Genomic DNA, 15,274 nt, shown 5'->3' with positions numbered 1-15,274 from the left:
TTCTCAGCCCCCCTCTGGAACTATATGCGTTATTACCGCGATGTACAAAATGAAATAATGTCAGTCGCAAAGTCGGATTCGGAGGACTGACTGCTTCGTCAGTACTGAAAAAAAAATGTTGTGCATAACTGATGCAGTATTTACTACAATGACTGTATTTTGACATTTTGTTTGTAAATTCAAACTGCTTAAAACTCGTCGAGCAAAAATAAACGCAGACTTGCGCTTCACCACGTCAGAGCGTTGAGCAATGCGAATGATCAGAGTCCACACGGGAAGCCTCTTTCGAAAAATCTTTCCTCCCATGTCATGCAGCGTGGGCCGTAATGGAGCGGTGTTGTGGAAAAATCACCAGCCATCTGTGGCTCTGGTCTACTCTGTCGTTTTTGACACTATGTTTTGCACCTGTGATGTTACACCCGCAATGTTTGGATTTTAAACCGCCCTTCCGACCGCAGAGAGAGCTGGAATTTTGTATAATGTACAAGGAATTTGGCTGCTGTGATTATCAGAAAGACCAGGAGCTGATGTCTAAATACTACCAGATTATGGATAATTTTGACTACAGTGGATATGCCAGCTGTGCCGGGTTCATCTTCGACTTGCTCTGCCAGGTAGGAACACATGGACAAAGGTCGGTTGGCTGAGTCCAGGACCTACCATTACACTGGCCAAACAAAACAACTCCTGTAAAAAGAGCAAAAGAAGAAAAACAACAAAGCAATATGGTGTCTTTAGTTAAAAACAAAATTGTCATGAAGACTTTGAAAGCTGTACACTGAAAGCTGTACAGTAAAGGCTATCAAAGATTTTTCTGAAAATCTAGTTTATTTATGTTCTGTCATTACTGGTAATGCAGTCTATAGAAAATACATGGAATTATGCTGCGAATCATCTACAGGCATATCTCAATATAATAACCCGCAGTAATCTTGCTTTGCAAGTATGTATTAACGAAGTATATTATTATTAATTCTTAAAATTAATATTCATTTACCATTATGTATTCAATTGTCCAAATACAAGGTAGTTAAAGTGCACAGGGAGAACCCTGGTTCTTTGCAAAATTTACCCAGACCATGACATATCATTCTATGTATGCAGATCAATATGGGTCAAGACTAAAGTTATATATCTTTTCTATATATCTCCTTTAGTCATTAGGACTGAATGAACTTTATTAACATTAAGAAATTGCTGGTGTCACCATTTTAGTTTTTTAAGCTCAATAATATTTTGTGTTATGGCCCACAACTTTACTGGTTTAGTTCACTGACACCACTAATAATATTTCACAAGAGAAGCTTTTATATAAGACTTTGCTCAGCAGGAAAGAATGGGCAATGGAAGAACAAGTAGGTACTCTGTTCCCCAAGAGAACAGAGTATTGGACCAAGATTTATATAAAGGACACATAATGTCAAATTGTATTTTTAACTTGTTCATGTTGTAATCAATGTAACAAAAACGACCAATGCAGGTTTAAAGACCACTTTACACGGTACAAGTGGCACTAACTGTTCCTTCTTGTTGCATGTCTCTTCATGTGTTGCTTGTCTCCTCTTTTCCTCCATCTGTCTGATCTCAGGAGTGTTCTCCCTATGCAGCTCACCTCTTTGATGCTGAGGATCCAAGCACCCCGCTCAGGACCATCCCAGGCCTCTGTTCTGAATACTGCTTTCAGTTTTGGAATAAGTGTTCTTTCACCATTCCTTTCTTGTCTGGTGACCCACATATAGCAAACGTCAGAGAAAATCAGACCAGTCTCTGCCATTACCTGGAGTTACAAGACAAGGACTACTGTTATCCATATCTGCTTAACAACCAGCGACTCACTCAGAACCTGGGTGGCATTCAGGTGAACTCAAATGGCTGTCTGCAGCTGTGCCTGGAAGAAGTGGCCAATGGTCTCCAGAATCCATTAGCTATGGTGCATGCCAATGATGGCACACATAGATTCTTTGTGGCAGAACAAGTCGGCCTGGTGTGGACCTATCTTCCAGATAGGTCCAAGCTGGAGAGACCATTTCTGAACATTACCCAGGTTGTGCTAACGTCATCATGGGAAGGTGATGAGAGAGGCTTTCTTGGACTCGCCTTTCACCCCAAATACAAGTACAACGGGAAGCTGTATGTGTATTACTCAGTGGAGGTGGGTTTTGATGAGAGAATCAGAATCAGTGAGTTCCATGTATCAGCCAATGACATGAATGAGGTGGACCACAGCTCTGAGCGGTAGGTATGAACTGTTGTACTTGGATAGCAAAAAGTACCACCTTCTTCTAAAACCTGAACTGTTTTGCAGTTTTATACTTTTTGTCATACTGACCATTATCAGAGAGAAACAAGTGGTTTATACCAATTCTTTTGTGCTTTTTGTGTAAATTTGTTTTAATCTATTCCTTATTTCTTGTATCCACATGTTCCTTTTAGAGTTATTCTGGAGATTGATGAACCAGCATCCAACCATAATGGCGGGCAGCTGCTATTTGCAGATGATGGGTACTTGTATATTTTCACAGGTGATGGTGGTATGGCAGGAGACCCATTTGGGAAATATGGGAATGCTCAGAACAAGTAAGGAGCTCATAATTAGACAAATGAAAATTTAAAAAATGTATACATTAAAATGTACAATAGCTAATTTGAATGTATAATCAGTTCTTGTATGTTTCTTGACATTTTAGATGAAAAAAATCTACCACGTACTTTCTTTATAGGCATGTTGTTATGACAGTATGACCTTCATTACAATCTGTTGAAAATTATGTTCAGTTCATGTCCAGTAAGAAATTGCAAAAACAGCAAAAATCTTTTTTTTTGCATGTTTTAAAGATAAACATGGCAACTATACAAAAATATACAGTGAGAACTGTTATGTGTGTCTGTTAAACAGAAGAGAGGATGAAAGTACTGATGGTATTGCTGTTTAAAACTGGAAAATGAGAGCTGAAACCCTATCAATCAATATGTAGTGAAAGATTAACATTTTTTATGTTGTAGGTCAGCTCTCTTGGGTAAAGTACTTCGAATTGATGTGGATGACAACCAGAGAGGTCCATTGTACAGAATTCCTCCAGATAACCCGTTTATACATGAGCAGGGAGCACGTCCGGAGGTTTATGCTTACGGTGTTCGCAATATGTGGAGGTGTTCGGTGGACCGGGGTGATCCATGGACCAAAGATGGCAAAGGGCGTATCTTCTGTGGGGATGTAGGCCAGAACAAGTTCGAGGAAATCGATATAATCGAGAAAGGTCGAAATTATGGCTGGAGAGCTAAAGAAGGCTTCTCTTGCTACGATAAGAAACTCTGTGCCAACAGTTCATTAGGTAGGTATGCTACAGCAATGTATTATTGTTATGGCAAACAGTATAGAGAAGAACAGAACTTTAAAAGATTTGTCTGTGTAATTTATCCATTGCATTAAAAAGTGCATAATCAGTCTACATTAGTCTCAGACCAGTCACCATTTTGCACTCAGAAGTGCGTTAATTCTTATGGCGAAATCAACTTTCTGTGTTTTCTTACCTGGAAGATTGAGCATGCATCAAGAAATTAGCCTGTGGCAGTTAAACAATGCTCAGTTGGTGTGAAGGAGCAAAAGGTGAACCAAGGAAATATTCTCCACACCATTATACCACTGCCACCAGCCTACCATCCAAAATCATCACTCGTCACTTCAGGCAACTTTTTTTCCATTCTTTTATTTTGGTTAGCCAATGTTATGTAGAAAAATCCGAATTTGTCAATAGTTTCTGAACTAGTCCAACTGCCTTATCTGGCATCAATAACTATGCCATATCCAAAGTAATTACTTCTTCATTCTGATGCTTGATTTGAATTTCAGCTGGTTGTTTTGACTGTGTCTACGTGCCGAATCCATTAAGCTACTGTCATGACTGGCTGATTAGAAATTTGCATTAACAAGCATGGATGATGAGTATATTTTGCAGTTTTTGTATGAACAAAGACATCATACAGTTGCTGAATAGTTGACATAAATGTCTTGTTCAACAGAGACAGTTACTCTTTCACTGTCACCGTTACATTGTCACTGTTTCCCCACACATTTCTTCTTCTGAATCAGGTCATACATTTTTCAAAATAATGGCAGTTTGTATTCAAAATCACTCTTAATTAGGAATGAAATAAATATTTGCTTAAAAATTCAGAATTAAATTTAGCTTATCAGTCAAATATAGATGGCAAATCTTTTGTTGGTACTTGAATGAACCCAACCCTGTGTTGAACTAAGATGTATTTAAAATGGCTAAAATTGCACATCCTGTTCTGATGCTCTGATAATGGAGATCCATAATAATGCAGTTAATTACCTTTTTCCATTTTTTCACAGATGATGTCCTGCCTGTTTATGCATATCCTCATAAGATGGGCAAGTCAGTCACTGGTGGTTATGTGTATCGAGGTTGTGAATACCCCAACCTGAATGGCATTTATATATTTGGAGACTTCATGAGTGGGTAGGCTTCACTTGAAAGATATTATTTTATTGTTTAAAACATTTATTTTTATGTTGATAACAGTAGTGAAATACCAATCATTTGTGAAATTAATGCAGTGTTATGTCTGCCCAAAAAAATCGATTGCTGTGTTTCATGCAACTTCATTCGCATCCTAGGATTTCAGAAATGGCACAATATCATTCCTACAGCTACTTGAAAAAATCATCCTCTGCTGAACCAAGTTCCTCACCAAATAAAATGAAATGCCTTCTCTTCTTCAGGTCACCATTGTTTCAGTATTGGTTCATCCATCAAAATCAACATTGATTCACTTATCAAGACTAATCCTCTTTGGAATAGTCTTCATAGCTGAATAGTAGCCTTGCTAGTACAATAGAACAACTTCACAAGTCTTACTCAAAGATCCTAATCTTAACCTTTTCTGTAGACTTTCAGAAAGTCCACCTATTTTAGGGAATAAAAATACTTTTATATTGTAATAGGATGGCAGCGATGTGACTGAAATAGAGGGGCTCATCTGCCAGTTTGAGTCCCTGCTTCTCTCCATGTGTGGAAGAGTTGTTGGGCAAGATACTAAGCCCAACTAAGCAAGCACTTGGTGACAGTGGGAAGGAAAAACTCAATTTTAACAGGAAGAAACCTCCGGCAGAACCAGGGTCAAGGAGGAGCAGCCATCTGCTGCAACTGGAGGGGGCTGATGGGAAGAAGACAGGATAAAACACAAGTTGTGGAAAACAGCCAGAGATTCATAATAACTAATGATTAAATGCAGAGTGGTGTAGTGAGTGAAAAGGTGAGTGAAGAAAAAATACTTAACTCACCATGGGTGCATCATCCTAGCAGCCTAAACTAAAGCCTAAACAAGGTCACCTAACTATATCCTTTATCAAAAAGAAAGGTCTTGAGTATAATTTTAAAAGTAGAAAAGTTGCCTGTCTCCCGAATCCAAACTGGGGGCTGGTTCCACAGAAGACGAGGCTTAAAGCTGAAGGCTATGCTCCCATTTTACTTTTAAATAGTCTAGGACAGGGGTGTCCAAGTCCAGGCCTCGAGGGTCGGTGTCCTGCAGGTTTTAGGTCTGCTGGGTCAACACACCTGAATCTACATTACCAGGTCTCTGGAGAAATTCAAGACATGTTGAGGGGGTCATTTAGCCATTTAAATCAGCTGTGTTGGATCAAGGACACATCTAAAACCTGCAGGACACCGGCCCTCGAGGACTGGACTTGGACACCCCTGGTCTAGGAACTGCAAGTAAAGCGAAATGCTCTATTGGGGTGATGGGTGATGGTTGTGAAGTATGCGACACACACACACCGTTTTGGCTCATGATCAAGTGTTTATTTATAATAATAAAGCACCGTGACAGCTCGTTCCGGTCCAGCCAGTCTCCCGCTCGACTCTGCCGTCACTATATAGACACACAGAAGGAAGACACTCATGACACAATGGCCACCACCTGTGGCTCACCTGCCTCCCGGTACCACCCCCCTGAGCTCACCGCTCCACCCCTCCCCTGCAGCTACGCCAGGGACCACACCTCCGCCACAATGGTACTATATGATGGACCTGATTATTCGAGACCTTGAGGAGATGGTTTTAAATTTGATTCTGGATTTAACAGGGAGCCAATGAAGAGAAGCCAACATGGGAGAAATATAGTCTCTCTTTCTAGTCCCTGACACCACCATACCTTCTCAATATCAGAGGTTAACATCAGGTCTTCTGTAACTTTCATGTCTTATCCAACACTCCAATGTGCATTGTACCAAATGTACTATAGTCATATGAAGGAATTCAGAAGTACTCTAAAAATGCAGAAGTAACTGGTACTGAGGGGTGTGAAATTAAAAATACAAAAAAGCATAAAGTGCCTACACATTAGGAATCATGGACTTTATATATGTTCCAGGCGTTTGATGAGCCTGCAGGAGGACAAAAAAACAGGAAACTGGAAATACAATGAGATATGTATGGGGGTGGGGCTAACCTGTGCCTTTCCTGGACTTATCAACAACTATCACCAATACATCATCTCCTTTGCTGAGGATGAATCTGGTAATGAATCATCTCACAATCTCACAGTTATTGTTTTTCTGTAGTGTTTTTAGCTGTTTTAGGAGTTCAAATGAATGTTTTGTGTAATATTCTTTAAATATGTTATTCCTTTCAGGTGAGCTATACTTCATGTCCACTGCAATACCAAGTGCTACATCACCTTCAGGAGTCGTTTATAAAGTGATCGATCCCTCAAGGTGAGTGATAGAATTACTCATTATTTTCAGTTTGTTTTAAATGAAATCAATATTAATTTAGACAAACTCACCTGAATCAATGACAGGTTGTTTAAAGGGAGAAACATCTTTGTAGAGAAGGTATAACCACACTGCACACTGTTTCCCTTTCAATTATTTTTGTTCAGTTAACTTTGTCAGGTACAGAGAAACCGCGTTCATGCAAACATCTGTACATAGATATACAGTGGCTTGCAAAAGTATTCGGCCCCCTTGAACTTTCCCACATTTTGTCATATTACAGCCACAAACATGAATCAATTTTATTGGAATTCCAGGTGAAAGACCAATACAAAGTGATGTACACGTGAGACGTGGAACGAAAATCATACATGATTCCAAACATTTTTTACAAATAAATAACTGAAAAGTGGGGTGTGCGTAATTATTCAGACCCCTTTGGTCTGAGTGCAGTCAGTTGCCCATAGACATTGCCTGATGAGTGCTAATGACTAAATAGAGTGCACCTGTGTGTAATCTAATGTCAGTACAAATACAGCTGCTCTGTGACGGCCTCAGAGGTTGTCTAAGAGAATATTGGGAGCAACAACACCATGAAGTCCAAAGAACACACCAGACAGGTCAGGGATAAAGTTACTGAGAAATTTAAAGCAGGCTTAGGCTACAAAAAGATTTCCCAAGCCTTGAACATCCCACAGAGCACTGTTCAAGCCATCATTCAGAAATGGAAGGAGTATGGCACAACTGTAAACCTACCAAGACAAGGCCGTCCACCTAAATTCACAGGCCGAACAAGGAGAGCGCTGATCAGAAATGCAGCCAAGAGGCCCATGGTGACTCTGGACGAGCTGCAGAGATCTACAGCTCAGGTGGGGGAATCTGTCCATAGGACAACTATTAGTCATGCACTGCACAAAGTTGGCCTTTATGGAAGAGTGGCAAGAAGAAAGCCATTGTTAACAGAAAACCATAAGAAGTCCCGTTTGCAGTTTGCCACAAGCCATGTGGGGGACACAGCAAACATGTGGAAGAAGGTGCTCTGGTCAGATGAGACCAAAATGGAACTTTTTGGCCAAAATGCAAAACGCTATGTGTGGCGGAAAACTAACACTGCACATCACTCTGAACACACCATCCCCACTGTCAAATATGGTGGTGGCAGCATCATGCTCTGGGGGTGCTTCTCTTCAGCAGGGACAGCGAAGCTGGTCAGAGTTGATGGGAAGATGGATGGAGCCAAATACAGGGCAATCTTGGAAGAAAACCTCTTGGAGTCTGCAAAAGACTTGAGACTGGGGTGGAGGTTCACCTCCCAGCAGGACAACGACCCTAAACATAAAGCCAGGGCAACAATGGAATGGTTTAAAACAAAACATATCCATGTGTTAGAATGGCCCAGTCAAAGTCCAGATCTAAATCCAATCGAGAATCTGTGGCAAGATCTGAAAACTGCTGTTCACAAACGCTGTCCATCTAATCTGACTGAGCTGGAGCTGTTTTGCAAAGAAGAATGGGCAAGGATTTCAGTCTGTAGATGTGCAACGCTGGTAGAGACATACCCTAGAAGACTGGCAGCTGTAATTGCAGCAAAAGGTGGTTCTACAACAAGGGCGTAGATTTGGCATGGACGGAAGGGACATGTCCCCACCCATATCCAGCGATTATTGAATTGTCCCCACCAATAATTTGATCTCTTCGAGGGAAAAAAAAAAAAAAAAAACCTAATAGAAAGAAAAAAATGATCTGTCAACGGCTCATTCACCCAGCGGTGCAGAAAGAGTTAAATTACATTCTCTACTGGAGTCCTACCTGATGTGACAAATATGGCCAATGTGATTGGCTGTGCCTTTCAGGGAGCTCTGTTTAGTTTTAGCAGCGGCAAGCCTGCGCTGTGAGGAGAGGAGGATGGCAGCACAAAGGAAGAACCTGGATATAAGAAAGTATTTTTCAAAGAAACCTGTAAGTCACCTAAAGCCAAGTTAACTCATAAAATGTGTCCGTCTTAATAACGTTACAGGCTATGCTAGGCTTTGGCCCACATCAGTCTAAAATTGTATGTAACCATGAATAACGTGTTTTGGAAACTAAATGCACAACATGCAGCACTATTAGTTATCTCAGTCTCCCAGAGTAGCATTTCTAATTTTGATTGAAACTGTCAGCCTCGAGCAAGCTAGGATATTAGTTTACAGAGGCTGTTAAAATTGTATGTCTAACGATAAAATGTTGGTGACACAATAATTTCATCCTAATGGTAATGACATATTCATAGGGTTCATTTTTGAGACAATATATCATGAGGTAGTCATGATTTTGCAAATATTCCACCTTGTAGTGCAGTTTGCACAAATTGTTTTAAAAATGCACTCACCCTACAAACATTAGTGATGAGTCAAGATCTGCACAAATTGACAGAAACACTGAAGCAGCTACACATTTTATTCTTATTGTCATGTATGTCCTATTTGTCAGGTGACAGAAGAACCAACACAAAGCTCAGAGTAATGGTGATACAAGATCACAGGTGAAATTGGATGATGACTTGTTGGTTCATTACTGTATTTGAAGCACATGTGTGACTGCATGTATTTGGAATGTCTCACTGTTATTTATCAGGTGACAAAGGCAGCTCTGCCTTGTTGTAGCTCGGACAGAGGTGAAGAGGCGAGGTCACAGGTTACTGACTGATGATTTGGTGCTGTAGATTAACTAGTATTTATTATCATGACAATTGTTAGGCTGCTGATGTAAAATGATTCATTAGTGTATATTTGACAAAGAATCTGAATTGACAAGTCTCACTTTTTATATGGCACGAATCAATGTGTTATTTTATCAGGTGGCAATATGTCCTAGTGCAGTCAGAGGGGAAGAGCCAGGGCCAAAGGTGAGGCACATCAAGCACTTAATAATAATAATTTTAATCTGAGGATAAAACGCATGTGCTGAGGCTGAAAGAAGCTTCAGTGCTCTCAGAAGACTAAAAACATGGCTAAGGTCAACAATGACTCCAATGAGATTAAACAATGCTGCTGTATGCCATGTCCACCAGGAGAGACTGGACAGTATACATGTAAAACCAATATGCCAGCAGTTTATCTCAGTTAACCAGAGGAGAAGGCATGTGTTTGGCTCCTTCACATAGTGGACATTGAGTTGTTGTGTGGGCCACCAGTAGTCCATGTCTGTTGCTGTAACAGTAGTTCATGTTTAGAACAAAAAATCCCAGCTCACTGATTTGATGGGGGCAATAGTGTGCCTAAAATGTTGCATAATTTTGCTGAGAGATCTTTTACTTTCTGGTAATCTCAGATGAGTAGTTTTATGGACAAAAAACAACCAGGTCAATCAGTGTTCCCTTAGTGCTAATGTATAAGAGATGTTGGTGTACTACAACTGAAGTAATGTTGTTAAGTCCTTAAAGTCATATTCTTTTATTGTCTTGACTCTGTTTTTTTTTTTTTTTTTTTGTATGATACCTGATTTAAATGGAATATGGCTGAAGTAAACTAAAGCCTAAAATACTTAGTCATTTGTTTAATAGTAATTTAACATTATATAATTCACATATAAAACTATGAATTGTAATTTTAAATGGTTTAAAAGCATGTACAGGGTGGGCCACTTATATGGATACACCGTAATAAAATGGGAATGGTTGGTGATATTAAAGTCCTGTTTGTGGCACATTAGTATATGTGAGGGGGCAAACTCCTCAAGATGGGTGGTGACCATGGTGGCCATTTAGAAGTCGGCCATCTTGGATACAACTTTTGTTTTTTCAATAGGAAGAGGGCCATGTGACACATCAAACTTATTGGTAATGTCACAAGAAAAACAATGGTGTGCTTGGTTTCAACGTAACTTTATTCTTTCATGAGTTATTTACAAGTTTCTGACCACTTATAAAATGTATTCAATGTGCTGCCCATTGTGTTGGATTGTCAATGCAACCCTCTTCTCCCACTCTTCACACACTGATAGCTGTACCCCATATACCACACCAAACCATCACTTTTGTTGTTCCAACAGTCTTGGAGGGATCCATCCAATGTGGGTTAGTGTCAGACCAATAGCGGTGGTTTTGTTTGTTAACTTCACCATTCACATAAAAGTTTGCCTCATCACTGAACAAAATCTTCTGCGTGAACTGAGGGTCCTGTTCCAGTTTTTGTTTTGCCCATTCTGCAAATTCTGTGCGCCAATCTGGGTCACCCTCGTTGAGATGCTGCAGTAGCTGGAGTTTGTAAGGTTGCCATTTGTGAGTAGCTAATATCCGCCGAAGGGATGTTCGACTAATGCCACTCTCCAGTGACATGCGACGAGTGCTACGCTGTGGGCTCTTGCTGAATGAAGCTAGGACAGCCACTGATGTTTCTTCATTGGTGACAGTTTTCTTGCGTCCACATTTTGGCAAATCCAACACTGAACCAGTTTCACGAAACTTAGCAAGCAGTTTGCTGACTGTAGCATGGGAGATGGGTGGTCTCGTAGGGTGTCTTGCATTGAAATCTGCTGCAATGACCCGGTTACTGCTTTCACCAGATATCAACACAATTTCGATCCGCTCCTCACGTGTTAACCTCTTCGACATGTCAATGGCTGTGAACAAAGAAACTTGTAAATAACTCATGAAAGAATAAAGTTACGTTGAAACCAAGCACACCATTGTTTTTCTTGTGACATTACCAATAAGTTTGATGTGTCACATGGCCCTCTTCCTATTGAAAAAACAAAAGTTGTATCCAAGATGGCCAACTTCTAAATGGCCACCATGGTCACCACCCATCTTGAGGAGTTTTCCGCCTCACATATACTAATGTGCCACAAACAGGACTTTAATATCACCAACCATTCCCATTTTATTACGGTGTATCCATATAAATGGCCCACCCTGTAGAATAGCACATGTAGGCAAGTATATTTCTCCTTTTTTATCAAGAAGCAAAGACAAAAAGGGGAAAAAAAAGAAACAGGGCAGGGTTTGGTGGTTGAATCATCCATCCCCACCAATGCCAAAACCAAATCTACGCCCTTGTTCTACAAAGTATTGACTCAGAGGGCTGAATAATTATGCACACCCCACTTTTCAGTTATTTATTTGTAAAAAATGTTTGGAATCACGTATGATTTTTCTTCCACTTCTCACGTGTGCACCACTTTGTATTGGTCTTTCACGTGGAATTCCAATAAAATTGATTCATGTTTGTGGCTGTAATGTGGCAAAATGTGGAAAAGTTCAAGGGGGCCGAATACTTTTGCAAGCCACTGTATATTCAGTAAGATTCAGTCACTGAAGCATTCCTAGCTACTCGACAGCCCACATGTGCATACTATCAATCAAGACCTGTGATCAAGTCTCCAAAATACGTTCTAGTCATTTGTATCAGAGGATGGAAAGGTAAAAATACAGTGAGAACATTTTCACTAATCTCAATAATGCATCTTCCTGCATTAAATCTGAAATGAATGAGGGATTGCTGAAGTGCACTTTTGTTTTTTTTATTTGGTGTTACTCTTCTTACAGATGTGGAGAGAGACAGAAACTCTGCTCTTGGCAGAGCTGAATATGTGCTCTTTGCACACATACCATAATCAGGTCTGCACAAGATCTGAAGAAGAGTCCAGCTTCTCCACCCTAACATTAACTAACGGTAACATTAGTTAGTGACTGAGCAGCCCTGGGACTTTTCTGTTTCTCATATAAACCGTTTCAGTGCCTCATCTTCAGCTGCAGGTCTCAACATCTGTCAGTTCAGTTGTAAGAGGGGGAAAGAGTTGAGATCTCTTTTACAAATGTGGGGTTGTGAAGTATAGGAATTCTCTTCTTAACTGTGTTTTGAACAAAGAACATTTTTGTTGTCTAATCAGAATCTTTGAAAAAGATTAGAGGCTAACATGAGAATATTAAATTGAAAGATTTGATGGAGATGTGTGATTCCTTTCTGCTCCCATTGCTAATGTGAAGAGTTGTTAATCTGAAAGTGTGGATTGTGCCAAACTAGAGAGAGACTACAGGGAGACTACATTTGTAATCTGTCAGAGTGGAAGAGATCAACAGGTTTGTGAAACAGTTGTGGCATTTAATAGAAACAGTAATAAAGACGAGGTCTGGAAGTTTGGTGTGATTGCAATGTATTTGTTCCAATTCTCTTCATGAGTTGTGGGCTTCATAATATATTGTAATATGATTAGCTAGATAGTAAAAAATTAGGTGCCTCAAGACCCCCATTACATTTTTCTGGTGAGTGGAGAGAATTTGGCTTTTTTGTTTTTCCAGTTGAACCTTATGATGTTGAAGTCTAACAAATGAATCAATTTAGGTGTAAGTTTGAATGGAATCACTGAGAAAAATTTATTAATTTGGGAGAGTAATTCAGGTTATTAATGTCAGGTTCTTAATTAATAACGAAGTCAGTAAATAGATGGAAGAGTAGTTTTTAGTAATTGTTGCTGTGTTCATATGGGGAGGAAATTTCACGACTCCCTTAAAGCTGACCCCTCTTAAACCGCAACAGTCAATGCAATGCTGGTCTGCACAGATGACAATGATTCCTTGGTATGGTCAATTTCCAAAAGGACAATAAATGTTAAAGGACAGCAAAGAGAAGCAATAAAAGGAACCTAACTCCTCCTTTATCACCGTGTCTGTTCTATTATATGGATCTTGACTGTTAAAAACAGACTGTCAATGGTTAAATAAAAATAAACAGAGAATCTATCAACAAACGGTTATTTTTCATTGTGTTTTAGACGTGCTCCACCAAGACAGTGCCACTACGACCCTCTTCCAGTGAGAGTAAAAAGTAATCTCATCAAGTTTGTTCCTCAAGAAAGTGAGTTCACATACAAATTTTCTTCACACAAACTAAAATGATCAACCAGCTGTCTCCGTTTTTATAATATCATTTGGTCGATATTGTTTCATCATCTTCCATTAGCTCTGGTTGGCATTGACCTGGCGAATGAAAACTTTGACCAACAATCCACTGAATCCTATCAGTGGCGCCAAGAGCTAAGCGATCATCTAGGCAAACTAGAAGCAAGCCTGACTACTCCTGTACCAGCCAGAGGTACTTCCAAACCAACCAAAAATTCAAGGCGTAAAGACCGGCGTAGGAAGAACAAATCCAAATTGGAAAGTGTACCTCACATCCAGAAGGGAGCAGTGAGACTGGCTGGGGATGCAAGGAATGACCGTGGACGTGTAGAGATCTACATTAATGGGGAATGGGGCACCGTGTGTGATGACCTGTGGACCCTTGTCAATGCTGGAGTGGTTTGCCGGCAGCTTGGTTTCCAACATGCTCTGAAAGCAGCTAAGAACTCTGAGTTTGGTGAGGGAAAGGATTTGCGGATTCTTCTAGATGATGTTCAGTGTGTAGGCACTGAATCCAGCCTTTTAGATTGCAGACATGCTGGTGTGGGGACACATAACTGTGCCCACTATGAAGATGCTGGTGTGATCTGTGGCAACTCATCATATGTTGCAGATGTTGCAGAAGTTTAAAAGTTTAACTAGTATTAAGTCAAGTGCAATTATGAAAGAGTTAATCTCCTGTTTAAAAAACCATTTAAAAAAAATCACAACACAATGCAGACAGCTATTCTATTTCCCACAGCAACAAGAAATAAACAGTAATGTAATCTAAAACTACAGTTTTGTTATATGTAGTACAATACAATGAACATGATAACTACTTAAGAGTATTTTTAAGTAAAGCTCACAAGCAAATGCATACATTTCAATAATCTAAAGCAGGATAGTGTGTATACTGAGACAAATGAACAGTTATAATTTAATAAGATAATAAAGACAGTCCTTTGTTCAAAATAATGGATCTTATAGTATCAGTCAGAGTGCATTAAGATATAGTATAACAATTTAATTACACATAAGGTTTTTCCTTCAGTACTTTTCATTGATAAGTGAATACATTGGATTTTATTATTGGGTTATAAAAGTTTGACTTTACAGTGTAATATTAAAATTTGAATGTATATTTTGTGTCTCAATTTTTTGGGGGGAGGAATAAACAATGAGTCCCCACTTAATGTAATATAAAGGTGAACTGAATAAAAGCCTTAGAGCAAAGAGGCATACCAGAAACCTTTTACATGTGAAATCTGATGCAATATTTGAAGATGATTATCTCAAAGACTATCAAAGATAAAAGCCTGACATAATCACTGTTCTTTACATAAATTACCTCGCTTTAGCTTTTCTTCCATTCTGGAACTCCACAAAGTCATTCTCAGAGATGGCATAGATTTTTCCAGTAATGGGAGCCTCATGAAAAGACATTTAATGTGTTTCTATATTTAACGTATTTGAGCTCCAGAAGCCCTGTGCTGAAGAAACAGGCTACATCTGCTTATTTTGTGCAGAATATCTTGATAACTTTACCTTACATTAAGCAGCAGCTGCCCATGTTAAACTGTGACTATTATGAAGATAATATTGATACGTGTATGCAATTGCATGAGCTGGAGATGGAGACCTTTTTTGAGGTCTTTAATCTTGCCAAAGTG

The 15,274-nt window shown here is 39.5% G+C and overlaps 1 protein-coding gene across 2 annotated transcripts; it reads left to right on the top strand.

The window, feature by feature from the left end:
* The first annotated feature begins 257 nt into the window (after window positions 1–257).
* On the top strand, window positions 258–14,743 carry hhipl1 (HHIP-like 1). Of its 2 annotated transcripts, XM_005477706.4 has the most exons (9): window positions 259–614; window positions 1,589–2,235; window positions 2,434–2,577; window positions 3,004–3,332; window positions 4,358–4,484; window positions 6,400–6,545; window positions 6,661–6,742; window positions 13,496–13,578; window positions 13,684–14,743. In XM_005477706.4, the coding sequence occupies exons 1-9, from the start codon at window positions 327–329 to the stop codon at window positions 14,250–14,252; spliced, it is 2,415 nt and encodes an 804-aa protein (XP_005477763.1). In that variant the 5' UTR covers window positions 259–326; the 3' UTR covers window positions 14,253–14,743. The 2 variants fall into 2 exon arrangements, with proteins under 2 accessions (XP_005477764.1, XP_005477763.1); XM_005477707.4 differs by lacking the exons at window positions 13,496–13,578; window positions 13,684–14,743 and adding an exon at window positions 12,270–13,235 and having other exon boundaries at window positions 258–614.
* Window positions 14,744–15,274: the final 531 nt, after the last annotated feature.

The sequence above is a fragment of the Oreochromis niloticus genome, linkage group LG19 (assembly GCF_001858045.2).
Source record: "Oreochromis niloticus isolate F11D_XX linkage group LG19, O_niloticus_UMD_NMBU, whole genome shotgun sequence".
Lineage (NCBI taxonomy): Eukaryota > Metazoa > Chordata > Actinopteri > Cichliformes > Cichlidae > Oreochromis > Oreochromis niloticus.
This window is presented reverse-complemented; position numbering and strand designations above follow the sequence as displayed.

Bases quoted from the DNA above. Each gene is read 5' to 3' on its own strand.
- hhipl1 (XM_005477706.4), top strand. From the start codon at position 327: ATGGAGCGGTGTTGTGGAAAAATCACCAGCCATCTGTGGCTCTGGTCT. The intron at 2,236-2,433 runs GTAGGTATGAAC...TGTTCCTTTTAG, and splicing joins GTGGACCACAGCTCTGAGCG to AGTTATTCTGGAGATTGATG. The intron at 6,546-6,660 runs GTAATGAATCAT...TATTCCTTTCAG, and splicing joins CTTTGCTGAGGATGAATCTG to GTGAGCTATACTTCATGTCC.